The 12,644-nt window shown below is 45.6% G+C and overlaps 1 protein-coding gene across 2 annotated transcripts in view; it reads left to right on the top strand.

Moving 5' to 3' along the window:
* TTLL5 (tubulin tyrosine ligase like 5) overlaps nt 1–12,644 on the top strand; it is a 213,114-nt gene that overhangs the window by 155,185 nt on the left and 45,285 nt on the right. The window contains exons 31-32 of one of the 2 annotated variants that reach the window (XM_040975259.1): nt 7,162–7,379; nt 11,550–12,585. In XM_040975259.1, the coding sequence (XP_040831193.1) occupies nt 7,162–7,379; nt 11,550–11,634 (303 nt within the window). In that variant the 3' untranslated portion in view covers nt 11,635–12,585. Of the gene's footprint in view, nt 1–7,161; nt 7,380–11,549; nt 12,586–12,644 lie in introns of those variants that run through there. The other variant, XM_040975261.1, reaches the window with a different exon arrangement.

Below are 12,644 nucleotides of genomic sequence, written 5' to 3'. Positions count from 1 at the left end.
AGGTTGAGAGCAAGAAAGAACAATTCAGCAGGCAGCAGATCTGTCTCCAAGCAGCCAGCAATAACACAGCAGCGCCCCAGCATGGCCCAAAGAGCAGGCAGGCAGTGTGTCCTCACGGGAGGCGTCTCTGGGCGGATCGGGCTCACCCTGCGGAGGAACTGTGGCTGGTCAGGTTGTCCAGCATGTGGGCTTGCAGGTCATAACCTGGTGCTTGTTTGTTAGTTTTTGTTTGTTCTGCTAGCAGGTTGTTTTGTACTGTCTTGCTTTCCCTGCTGACCTTTCTCAGGAGCTCATGCAGCAGTTTCCTAGGAGCATGTGATGTGGTAGATTTTTGCCAAAGCAAACTCTTCCTCTTAGCTAATAAAGTGCATTGAAAATTCCTGAAATAATACATTTCTAACAGCATTCAGTAGTTTGGGGGAGCAAGCACTGTTCCTCTATTCCTCTAGGTAGCCTTTTGCAGTCAGATAATCCCCACTTGAAATCCTGGCCCTGGCTCATCCGTGACCTGGGCCAGGGTGTTCCAACTCCCAGGAACCTCATTTTCCCTTTCTCTGGTACGGAGATGATGGTGTACGTGTGCGGGTTTACAGTGCTCAGGTGTGATGTTGCCATGCATCGAGCACCACACTAGGCGCTTCATTTGTACCACCCACTGAATGCTTTCAAGTGCCCTCCTGTCCTCCCGCCCCACCTGCTTCACAGGTGAGAAAACAGAGCATCATTTGTGTGACTTCCTCAGGGTCACACGAGTAAGGAATGCAAGAACTGGCATCTGAGTTGCAAGGGGACTTAGTAACTCTCCCCAAGTATGTTACATTTTATTAATCAAGAGACAGCAGATAGGTAAGTAGGCTAGCGGGGACCCTAGTGGGCACATAATTCACTGCAGATGAAATTGAGGCTGTGTATCCTCTTCCAGTAATCAGTTGCACTCCCCGTGCTGGGTCGTGGATCATCTTTTGAGATTGTTTGTATACATGCACATACAAACACTTGCACAATTTAGCATTTAAAATAAGTCCTGAAGCTTTGCTTTTAGGCAGCCTTTTTTTTTTTTTTTCGCCTTTCTCTAGGATTCTCATGAGAATCCTGGAGTATAACAAATGAACTCTCCATCTTTTTTTTTTTTTTCTCTTTAACACATCTGATGAAGGTTGGACACAGTGCTGGGTTTGCTTTAGATTTGCTTTGGACAGGAGATTAGATTTAAATAAATTTGTTTTAGACACATTCACTTGAAAGGGGGAGTCAATGTAATATAAATAAAAAAGGAAGCGTAATACACTGGGACTCTTAAATCACACTGTGTCAGTGCAAATCCCAGCCTGCTGCTCGGTAGCTGTGTAACTGTTGACAAATGACTTGACATGTCTGTGGCTTGGTTTCCTTTTCTGCAAAAAGAGATGATAAGGGGACTCCACCTCTCCTCAAACGGGTGGGTAAAATGAGATAATACATAAAGTACTTTAAGCAGTGCTGACCGTGGTAAAACTTGGTTGCTCATGCTATATCTTGCCTTGTTTTTGGTACAGTAAAAAGACATGTAACATACATGTTCTGTCTTAGCAGGGCCTAGGTGTACCCTGCAGCATTGCAAACCTTTGCACACATGCGTACAGCAGGTCCTAGGACATCATAGCACACCCCCATGCCTCTGCCCTCACTCAGCAGTGACTGCCAGCTTTCCCTCCCTCCCGCCTCAGGCAGTGACCCCTCACTTCCTGTGTCTAAAAGTTCACTTCCTGTGTCTACAAATTGCATACAAGAGGTCTTCAAGAAGTTTACAGAAATGCATGTTCTTGAAAAACAATGTGTAGATTTCAAAAACTTTTGTTAAGATTTGTTTTATTTATATTTGGAAAGCAGAGGTACAGCAAAAGAAGAAGAAACACGGAGGAAGAGATTTAGATCCTCCACCCACTGGGTCACTTCCCAAATGGCTGCAATGGCCAGAACTAGACTGGTCCGAGCCCAGGAGTAAGGAGCTTGCCCCGGTCTCCCCTGTGGGTGCAGAGGCTCAAGGACATAGCCATCTGCTGTCTTCTGGGACCATTAGCAGGGAGCTGAACTGGAAGTGGAGCTACCGGGACCAGCACCATAATGGGATGTGGGATTAGCAGGCTATGCCACAACGCCAGCCCTCAAAGAAAAAAAAAAATTTTTAATAATGCAATCTTATCTTCAGTTTTGTTTTCCCTTCATGAGTGGGCTCAGGTAGGATTTATCTTCTTGTGTTTGGCTTGAGACACTCAGCACACAATCCTGAAGTTCATGCACATGAAAGATGTTTCAATGTGTCTCTCTCTTACACTGACATTCAAATAAATATTTTAGAAGAAATTTTAAGACAAAAACAGACTTGTATGTAGCAGTTCTACTTCAAGGGAATTTTTGAAGATCTATTTATTTTTATTAGAAAGGCAGATTTTGGGCCCAGCGTGATAGTTAAAGTCCTTGCCTTGCACACCCAGGATCCTATATGGGCACCAGTTCTAATCTCGGCAGCTCCATTTCCCATCCAGCTCTCTGCTTGTGGCCTGAGAGAGTAGTTGAGGATGGCCCAAAGCCTTGGGACCCTGCAACTGCAGAAGAGGAAACCCAGAAGAGGCTCCTGGCTTCCGAAGAGGTTTCAAGCTCCAGCCGTTGCGGCTGCTTGAGAGGTGAATCGTTGGACAGAAGATCTTCCTCTCTGTCTCTCCTCCTCTCTGTATATCTGTCTTTCCAACAAAAATAAATAAATCTTTAAAAAGAAAGATTGTTGGCACATCCTTTGCAATATATCTAAATTGAATAATGGTACCAGATAAAACAAGAGATGGAAACAAAGCTGTGTATCATCCATTGGCATGTATAATCAATAACTGATTTAATTCTCTTAAAAAAAAAAAAAGGAAATGTATAGCCATTAAAAGCAGTGCTCTAGGGCTCAACACAGTAGCGTAGTGACTAAACTCCTTGCCTTGAACGTGCTGGGATCTCATACGGGTGCCGGTTCGTATCCCAGCGGCCCCACTTCCCATCCAGCTCCCTGCTTATAGCCTGGGAAAGCAGTCGAGGATGGCCAAGGCTTTTGATTTGGCCAACCCTTTGAGTGCCTATGCAGTCAGGGTTCAAATATTGCTGGGTATACAAAGTTTCACAAAGGAGATGGGAAGCAAAACAGAACCTCCCATGATACGAGCCAAAATTTCCCATCTAAGTATCTGCTGCTACCATCGCTTCTGTCATAAAATGGAGGGTGGGGCCACTCATGAAGGGATGATGTCTTGGGGCTGGTTGGTTGCAACTGGGCTTTATTATGGCGGATGATAGCCCTGGCCTTAGGCAGCTGCCTGACAAGGCTTCTTTGACATAAAACACACCCAGCCCAAGACCAAGTCAAGTTTGTTAGCAAGCTCAGAGACTACCGATGGCATCTTCAATTTGATTAGGCCAAGGAGCCTGAAACTTACAAATGAATTTGAATATCTGGTATTAATTATTTTCATTTCTTCTCAGTTGCTCTCTTATTTGATTTAGGGGCCTGCCTGACGCACATTGGTTCCAGTTGGTTAGTGAATAGTAGTTCCAAAAGCATTCTGTCCAGGTATGCGCCTGTATTCACAACCTTGAGAGTTAAGTTGCTGGGAATAGTAAGAGCCATCTTGCATGCTCACTAGAGGTTGTACCAGCGACGCCCCACATCCTGCCTCGGGTGTGAGGTGGGTCTCTCTGGATGGTAACAGTAGAACTGCCGGGTTCCTCGCCCATCCCTGTGAGGCATAGTCCTGCCTAGTGCTGTGTTAGCACGGCTGGAGGCTGCACCGTTTCTCTTGCTTAGCCCTCAGTCTTGTCCAGCTGACAAACATTGTGAATGGAAAGCAGCCAAGTACTCCACACTGTGTGAAACAGAGGCCTTTTGGAAACTTTCTTTTGTCCAAATAGAAAGTTACCATCATCTTCACCTTGGCCTTGAGGTGGTTTAAAGCATCATGGGGTTGCACAGAAGCCCTCATGTGTTTGTTGCCTTGAAAAGCTCCTGGCCTAACCATGGCCAAGTGAGTGGTGAGTGAGGACAGACTCTGATGTGGGGAGGATAATGCTGAGAAACCAGAGTACGAAAGGCAGAACCAGACCTTAACATTCTCAGCTAGAGATTAGCCTCTGCCCACCTTCGCTCCATTAATCCTCAAAACGTAGATTTACAGAGCAGTTTCCCTGCAGAGAGCCATCCGGCTCCGCTTCCTCACCAGGCAGCCCCAACCGAAAGCTGAAAAGGGTGTGTGTTTCTGGAAGGAATTAAAAAAAAAAAAAAAAAACACCCAGAATTTAATCTCTGAACAGTATTATCTTTCAAGTAAGAGAGCCCAGATCTTGCTTGCTGTAACTTCCAAGTTGCAGTCTGTGTTCTGTCTATCACAAATCCCTCCTTCCCACCCACAAGTCCCCTTCTGTTGTGGGAAATGGCAGGCCTCCCCAGTCTTTTTTTTTTTTTTTTTTTTTGTGCCTGGGGCCAAGCTACTCCTCTAACCATGGTTTTCTCTGAGCCCCCTTGCTGTAGCCCGTTTTCCCACACCCGGCAGAGAGGTAAACACGTGTGTGTGTTGACCAGGTCTGAGGGAGAAAGGCCAGTGCGATCCAGAGCTCTGACTGCCAGGACACCAGCTGATGACCTTGCAGTGCCGCCGTCCCTGAGTTGCTAATAGCGACTATCCAAGCCTCACATTCTTTGAAGCTATATAAAGAAAACTTGGTATCATCCTTCTGTCCAACTTATGAATGACTGTCAGGACATAGCCGCTCACATGATCTGGAGTTGGTGGAGTTGTAGGATTCAGGCCAAGACAGGCCATGGGGAATTGAAGAGGCTGATTTCTGCCAGTAGTCGAAACACATCCACTTTTAACATGGCTTGAATGTTTTGATGGGGTTCACCTTATCAGATTTGGTTTGCTTTCATCCCATCCCACTCGGCCTTGGCTTTGATCAGTCACTGGGGTGACAAGTTTCCATTACTGACTTTTTAGTTTCAGATGATGTACAATTGTAACCATTTCATTGTCCAGTCTTAGAGCATGATTGCCAAACCACAAGGCACAACCTGTGAGATTTTTGCTGCGTTTGGAAAGCCTTCTGACTGGCAGTGTGTCTCTCATCGTATGGCTTCATCAAGCTTTGACTAGATGGAGGATGATTTCTCCCATCAGTTAGGATGCGATTTGACTGCAAGTAATAGAACTCTCTCTCTCTTGCCCTAGCAGCCTCAGCATCCTGGAACTTTTTTCTGTATAGTCAGAGATCTGGAGCCAGGCTCTTCCAGAAGGAGCCTTCCCTGGTGCCATCAGAAACGCATGCCCCTGCTGTCTGCATACCCTGTAGTTCTTAGCATATAATGTCTTAGTATTCCTTGTCAGCCTCTAGCTAGACTTCCATTCTCTGGGTGGGAGAAGAAAAATCAGGACAGAAAGGGCATACCAACCAGCCTGCCACATTGAGGGGCTCCCACCCCCCCCCCAAAAAAAAAACATAGAAACTGCTTTTAACGTCTCGTTGGCCAGATCCATGTCATGTGGCCCTACCTAGAGACAAGAGAAACTAGGAAAAATAGCTTGTTAGCTGGGCCTGCATTGTTACCAAAATTCCAGTGGTATTATTAGGGAGAAGGGATGACCTAATTGTATCCAGACAAGTGGCTGTCTCCTAAGTTCCCTGGCTAAAGTTAAGTCTTATCTTATATAAAACATCAGTGCCTAAGGTCCTCCCATGTAGTTTGCCTCTAGCAGGTTGAGTCTGCACAAGGCCTGGTTTACATTTTGTGAATTGGATACATATAGCCCACCAGGCACTATTTAAGATTCAGATTATCCTATTGCAAGCTTACATCTGTGTGTAAATATACATTTACCCGTCTTCTTTTATAGAGATGTAATTGTTTCATAGTGGGTTAATCCAACACCCATGACACCAGCATCCTGTATTGGAGCAACAGTTTTAGTCCAACATTTGTGATAGAATGATTTCTAGTGAAGCAAATAAAGTTATAAAAATCTTTAGTAATCTGTTGGAAGGAAATGTGTGCTTACATCGTAGTGTCTGTGATCTTTCAAAGGTCATTTGTGGTTCTTTGTCCATTTGCAGGCTTAGCTTCTGGACAGTAGTATCCTTGTGTGGATCTTATACTCACATAAATTACAATTGTGTAGCATTTCTGCTTTGAAAATGAAGATGAAAAACAGGTTAATCATTAGGTCAACAAGATATGACTATGTTAGGATTCTCAAAATAGCTCTCAAAGCTAACTCCTGGACACTCTCACTCATGAGGCCTTTGCCACACTAGCTTCTTCCCTTTTCCCAGGCATGCAAACCTTCTAGAAGTGTTCAGGGGCCTGGGATGGGCTAGACTCGAGTCAAGCGTCAAGTCCGTCTTGCTCCATGTGCAATTTCTAGTCCCTGACACTCAATGGGAACATTTATTAAAAATGTGTTGGATTGGGCCCGGCGCGGTGGCGCAAGTGGTTAAAGGTCCTCCCCTTGCACGCCCGGGATCCCATATGGGCGCCGGTTCTAATCCCGGCAGCCCCACTTCCCTTCCAGCTCCCTGCCTGTGGCCTGGGAAAGCAGTCGAGGACAGCCCAAAGCTTTGGGAACCTGCACCCGCGTGGGAGACCCAGAAGAGGCTCCTGGCTTCGGATCGGCATAGTATCGGCCGTTGCGCTCACTTGGGGAGTGAATCATCGGACGGAAGATCTTCCTCTCTGTCTCTCCTCTCTGTATATCCGCCTTTCCAATGAAAAAATAATAAAAATAAATCTTTAAAAAAAAAAAAAAAAAAAAAAAAAAATGTGTTGGATTTAACAACAAAGGCAACTGAGACGGAAAAAGCGCAAATGTGTTTCTGGTTTTCCTATGTGGCCCACCATGTTGTGCCCACACCCCAACCCCATGCCCTGACTCGGACCCGCACATAATCAAGACCATCTCAGCCTCAAGATGTTACCCTTCTGTGAATCTCCACCAGCACTGGCAGTATTTGAAGAGTCTTTCCCACAGAACTGCTTTAGGGCTATGTTTTCCCCTCTCCTTCTGCCTGCCTCCAAGGTAACAAACCAGTCAGGAGACTAGCAGGTGGGTAATGAAGGACATCTCCATGGGTCATTTTGTTCTCTTTTTCTTACAGGCAATCTTTGGTAGCCAGGCACTGTCTAACTCCAATCTGTGGACCATGAATAATGGTACAGGCTGCAGAATAGCAAGTGCCACAGCCGGTGGCCCGAAGCCAACCACGCTGCCACAAAAAGTGGTGCCACCTCCCAGTTCCTCTGCCTCCCTGGTCCCCAAGCCTCCGTCCAGTCATAAGCAAGTACTCAGAAAGGCCACATCACAGAGGGCTTCCAAGTAAGTTTTCTCCAATCTGTTTAATCTCATCTGTGTTTTTTTCAATGCTAAGCTCCTTTTATTCATGGAGCCCTCAGGACAGCTTGCACTAAAGTTGTTGAAAATACAAACATCTAATGGGGAGGAGGGAGCATACAGGCTAACTCTGGTTCTTGGACCTGGTTGCAAATGAGAATTGTGGGGAGCTATGGCAACCTTCTGGTGACAGGGATCCGGCCCATAGGAGCGGCAGGTGATAGCCAACCAGCACTCCTAGGGCAGGAGCCCCGGACAGACATGCCAGGAGACAGTCCCAACTGTGGCCTTGGAGAAGAAAATGAAAATGTCCTTCTTGGTATAGCTGCTCATGATCATTCTAGAGAAATCTTCACCTTTTCACATACGGTTCGATGCCTTCCTCCCTCATACATTGGCTTTTAGGCATTTCCACGGGAAGTCGCGGGATTGCAAGCTCATCTGGGAAGGTTGAATTCACTGACACTAGTCAGCAAGCTCTAGAGCAGCAGGGTTCCTACCACTTTTTATAGTCTGTCTTACCCTAATAATAATAATAGTGATAATGATAATGGGACTTTTCCGTGCCTGAATCAAATTTATGTTTGTGTGTATGTATTTTGATTATAGTTTTCCATGATACAGATTTGTAGGTATAGGGCTTCCCCTATCCCCCTCTCCCTCCCTTTCCTCCCTCCCTGTTTTCCTCTTCTGCCATTTCCCCCTGAATTATGACAGTGGTATAGTCCCCTAATAACAGTTACGAGGCATAATGTTCTGCTGTCTAAGTGTACCATGGCATTGTAGGTCTAGGCAAAGGTAGAGAATCATATCACGCTGTTAAGGTACATTGAAGTGGTTCACTGGGAATCGAGATGCATGCCGCAGTTATCTCTGCTTCCTGCTGTGCTACTATCCATTATACAGTTCATCTATAAGAATATATGTTTATACACGTTTACCTGTATATCTATTTACTTTGTACTTTGCATGGAGAACGTATGATATTTATCCTTTTTGGACTGACTTATTTCACTAAGCATAATTGACTCCAGTTGGGACCATGGTAGGATTTTATTCTTTCTTGTAGTAGTGTAATATACCACAGAGTAGGTATATATCACAGGTTGTTTTTTTTTTTAATCCATTCCTCTTATGACGGGCATCTGAGTTGTTTCCATGTCTTCACTATTGTGGATTGTACTGCTTATAAATACAGGGTTACAGGTTTCTTTCTCGTTTGCAGATTTTATTTCATTTGGGTATCTGAGTCAAATTTCTTTGGTAAGAAACGGTTACTCTTTTTTTTTTGCTTATTTTTTAGCTGTAACCTAGACATAAACTGTTACAAAGTCTTCACTCTAGCAGACCTTCAACATCTTGAAACTGGGGAACTTTTTAGAGATGTCTGAATGAGCCAGGCATTCCCTGTTATGTAGACTCCTACGAGAGAGAGAGAGAGAGAGAGAGAGAGAGAGAGAGAGAGAGAGTGTGTGTGTGTGTGTACACGTGTGTATGTCCATGCGCACATGTGTGTCTTCTTGATACTATCGCTCCTTGTTCATGTGTTCTTCACAAGATCAAGATCAGTGCTAAGAATGAATCCCAAAACACAAAAAAATAGTTACTGTTCCCTGTCTTTGGATTGAGAACAGTCCTTGGTGCTGTTGTAATTGTGCTGCTGCCATTATTCATGTATGCGACAAATATTTATTCAGTGCCTGCTGAGTACCGAGCGCCATGCTCGCAGGAGCTGTCATGGTGCTAACTGCTAAGCTCCCCGGGGTGCTTAGGAAGGCTGTAGTTCAGGGTGAACGCCAGCAGCAGAACAGAAAGAAAACTGTGGCACCCTCACCCTAGCCGAGCGGACACAGGTCCCTGTGGGTGCATTCTCTGGAGCCATACAGCCCGTGTTGCCTGCCCGTTCCCACCTTCAGGGAGATGCAGAAGGCTCCATTGCTCGGCCTCAGTGTCCTCATTTGTAGAAACATGACAAGGAGAATGCCCTTCACAGGGGAACGCTGTTACAGGTAACATGCCTAGGGTAGGCGCGGCTCACTTCAGAACCCAATAGTCCCTGCATACTTATGCTGAGAACCTCCCACTCCACCCCTACCCCATCCCTCACAGGTGGGAAGAACCCACAATTCATTGGGAGAATGGGTGAGTAGAAGGTGAAGGTTGTATTTGCCCATGTGCTTGCTGGGTGTAGATTCTGCAAGCACTGGGCATACCCCAAGATGGCCTTCATTGGCCAGTGTGGCGGGGTGGGCCCAGCAGTGGACCAGGCTGTCTGAAGATGCTGCTCGCTGCCCTGAATAGGCCGGAGTGCTCTTCAGTCTCCTGCTCTTTGGGCTAACTTCTCTCTGCTGCATTTTTGTGGGTTTTTTTTTTTTTTTTTTTTTTTGCTCTGTGACAGGCAGGAGTGTGGGAAAACCGGAAACAGCTCAGCATCAAAAATGCACAGAAGGTGGGGGTAAGCCAAGATTTCTTCAGAATTGTAAGAAACATAATCCACATATCAAAAGGCATGCTGCGAGGCGTTCCAGGAAATAGTTTCCAATTTGCCTGTAAAACACTAGCACAGTTCTCCAAAGCTCGGCCGGCAGCGACGGAGACTTTACCGTTGCCTCCCTTGCGTGTGAAACGTGGTGTCGTAAGGAGCCCAGGAATACTCTGAAACAGCCTTCCGAATTTGAACAAAAGCGAAAGAACAAGGTGATTATGCTTGCAAATAATCTTCATGTCCTCCAGTGTACAAGAGGGACCATTGAGTCCCAAGGTGTGTCCTCTTGTCTTGGGGCAAAGCTCCCTCTGAGAAGTGCCCACATGCAGCTTTTTTTTTTTTCCCCAAAGTCAACTTTGTGTTCATTTTGGATTTACAGAGAAAGGATTAAGATTATATAGAGAACTCAATACTCAGACTTTCCCATCGTCCATGTCCAGTGTTGCTGTGGTACGTTTGAGAAAAGCAGCATACTAAGAAACTGTCCCTGGGACACTTTCAAGAACGTGTCTCCATACTTTATTTGGCTCCATGAAGTCATTTTGAATCCAGGGACATTCCTCATGGTTCCCGAAACTGGGATCCTGGCTCAGTTGATGTAACACAGCTCCTGTTCCCAACCAGCAAAGCAAGCACTTGACACCTCTGTCACTCAGTTTCCCATTTTCCAATAAGAATAATACTCATGCCTGCCACATAGAGTTATCAGAAGAAATATATTAACAAATGCTGAAGAGCAAGGCAACGCCGGGGACAGGTGTGTGACGTGTACGCCTTGAGCGGCAGTACCTGTTACGCTGACACAGAGATGGCATTTCAAGATTGTTGTGTCAGCTTGCACTTTCCTCCTGCAAGAGGCTTCGGTTGCTTCCTGTGCTGAGCGCAGCCTTCACTCTGGCTCAGTCCACATCTGTCAGGAGCCCTCTGTGAGGACTGGAGACTCCGAGTCACGCTCGGCAATGAGAAACAGCTAATGAGAAGTTGTAATGAGCTCCGGACCGTGCCAAGCCCTGTGTTTTTGGGTTGAACTTCAAACTTCTCCAAGCACAGAAGTTGGCATTAGACAAATATAGAAGCAATTTCCAAGAGCATCAAAGTTTCCACATCCTTGGAGGGTTGAGTTTGCTAAACAATAGAACATAAAAGATGGAATGTCATTTGGATGTTGGTGCAGAGGGAGCTGCGAATCAGAACAGCGGGGTCCTGTTTCTTTATGGTAACGGTCAGGCCACTTTCCTTCATATGCATTCCTTTTCCCGTCCATAAAACAAACAAACCCTGTCCCTACTGAATAATTAGAGTAACTTGTTTTGTGACCATTCTGTTGAAAGCTTTTTTATGAGCATGTTGTTTTTTAATCTTGATGCAGTATAGCCACTTTCACCATCCCCTGCTGGCCCAGCAGTTGTTTTTTTGTTTGTTTTGTTTTGTTTTGTTCTGGTTTGGTTTGGTTTGGTTTGGTTTGGTTTGGTTTGGTTTGGTTTGGTTTGGTTTGGTTTGTAGAATTCTTGAATTTATATCCTCACATATCCTTTACCTAAGGTCTGCTTTGTGAATTCTGTGAAGAGAATGATTTAGTTTTGTTTGTTTTTTTTTTTAACAATTCTCCCGTGCCGATAGCCTTTCTTGATTTTTCTTCTCTCCAATGTTTGCAACACCTAATAATTTAGTACTCACTTCAGATCCTCCTTTCAGAACTATTTGTGGTATTTCTTCCAAGTGGTCAGCTGGACTGAGAAGGACAGCAGCCGATGAACAACCACGTGCATCCAAACCTTCTCTCTTCCTGTCCCTGACCTTTCCCCTAGAGCCAGAGTCACACTGCCCAGGAAATAGGGTGAGACCTGAGGTTTGACGTCTGCCAGGCACGCAGGCTAAACCCATAGACTAAAGATGAAGATGATAGGACAGAGTCCAAGCTGTTCTTCACTGGCAACGTTCTCTGAAAATAGAACTGCTAAGAAGCCACGGGGCTTGACTGGGCACCACTGGCATTGCCCTTCTTCACCAGGACCTCAGGCTATGCCACCTATGAGGGACATCTGTGCAGAGTCAGGAGTAGCTGCTGCTCTGGGTCAGCACCCAGGACAGTAGTGTCTGGGAAAGGCTGCCGGGCATGAGGAGGGAGCCGAGGGATCCGGAGGCCCAGCAGCTTAGTGAGTCCTGACACCAGGACAGGGAAGTGAGCGTCAGGCAGAGCCAAGTTTGGTTGTCTTCCTAAGCTGTTGAGTCATAAAAAGGGAGAAGATTCTTGCACAAAGGATTCTGGAGTTAGGAAAAGGACCCAAAAGCTGTTGTTGTGAGCCTAGACGTCAGCCTGTAGGCTAGTCGCAATCTGTCAGCCTTATATCTTGTATCATCACAAAAAACACATTTAAATCTGTGCCCTACCCATCTTTCACGTAGGATCCTCCAAATCATTTATTTCTAAAACATGTAAATATAGTACTTTCCTGTTAGGAGATGAAGGAGGGGGCATCATGATGGACTGTGAGTGTAGCAAGATGCACAGATGGTCACTGTGACAACAAAAGCCGGGACTCATACCATCCCCCGTGCTAACCACAGACCTCTCAGCAGAGCACTGATTTCAGAAGTTCGCACCAGTCCATTCGAGTATATCTGTACAGCAAATGGCATATTAATCACCCTAACATACTGCTTTTGGATATGAACAGTGGAAGCATCTGGAATCTTGATCCCCTCCCTTTCCACATGAGTCTTAGCACTGCAATGACCAGTAGAAGAGTTAAAGTGGGGAAAGT

This window comes from Ochotona curzoniae, unplaced genomic scaffold, assembly GCF_017591425.1.
Source record: "Ochotona curzoniae isolate NIBS_2020 unplaced genomic scaffold, NIBS_Ocur_1.0 contig_2688, whole genome shotgun sequence".
NCBI classification, from domain to species: Eukaryota; Metazoa; Chordata; class Mammalia; order Lagomorpha; family Ochotonidae; genus Ochotona; species Ochotona curzoniae.
The sequence above is the reverse complement of the archived record's forward strand: the minus strand, read 5'-3'. Positions and strand labels throughout refer to the sequence as shown.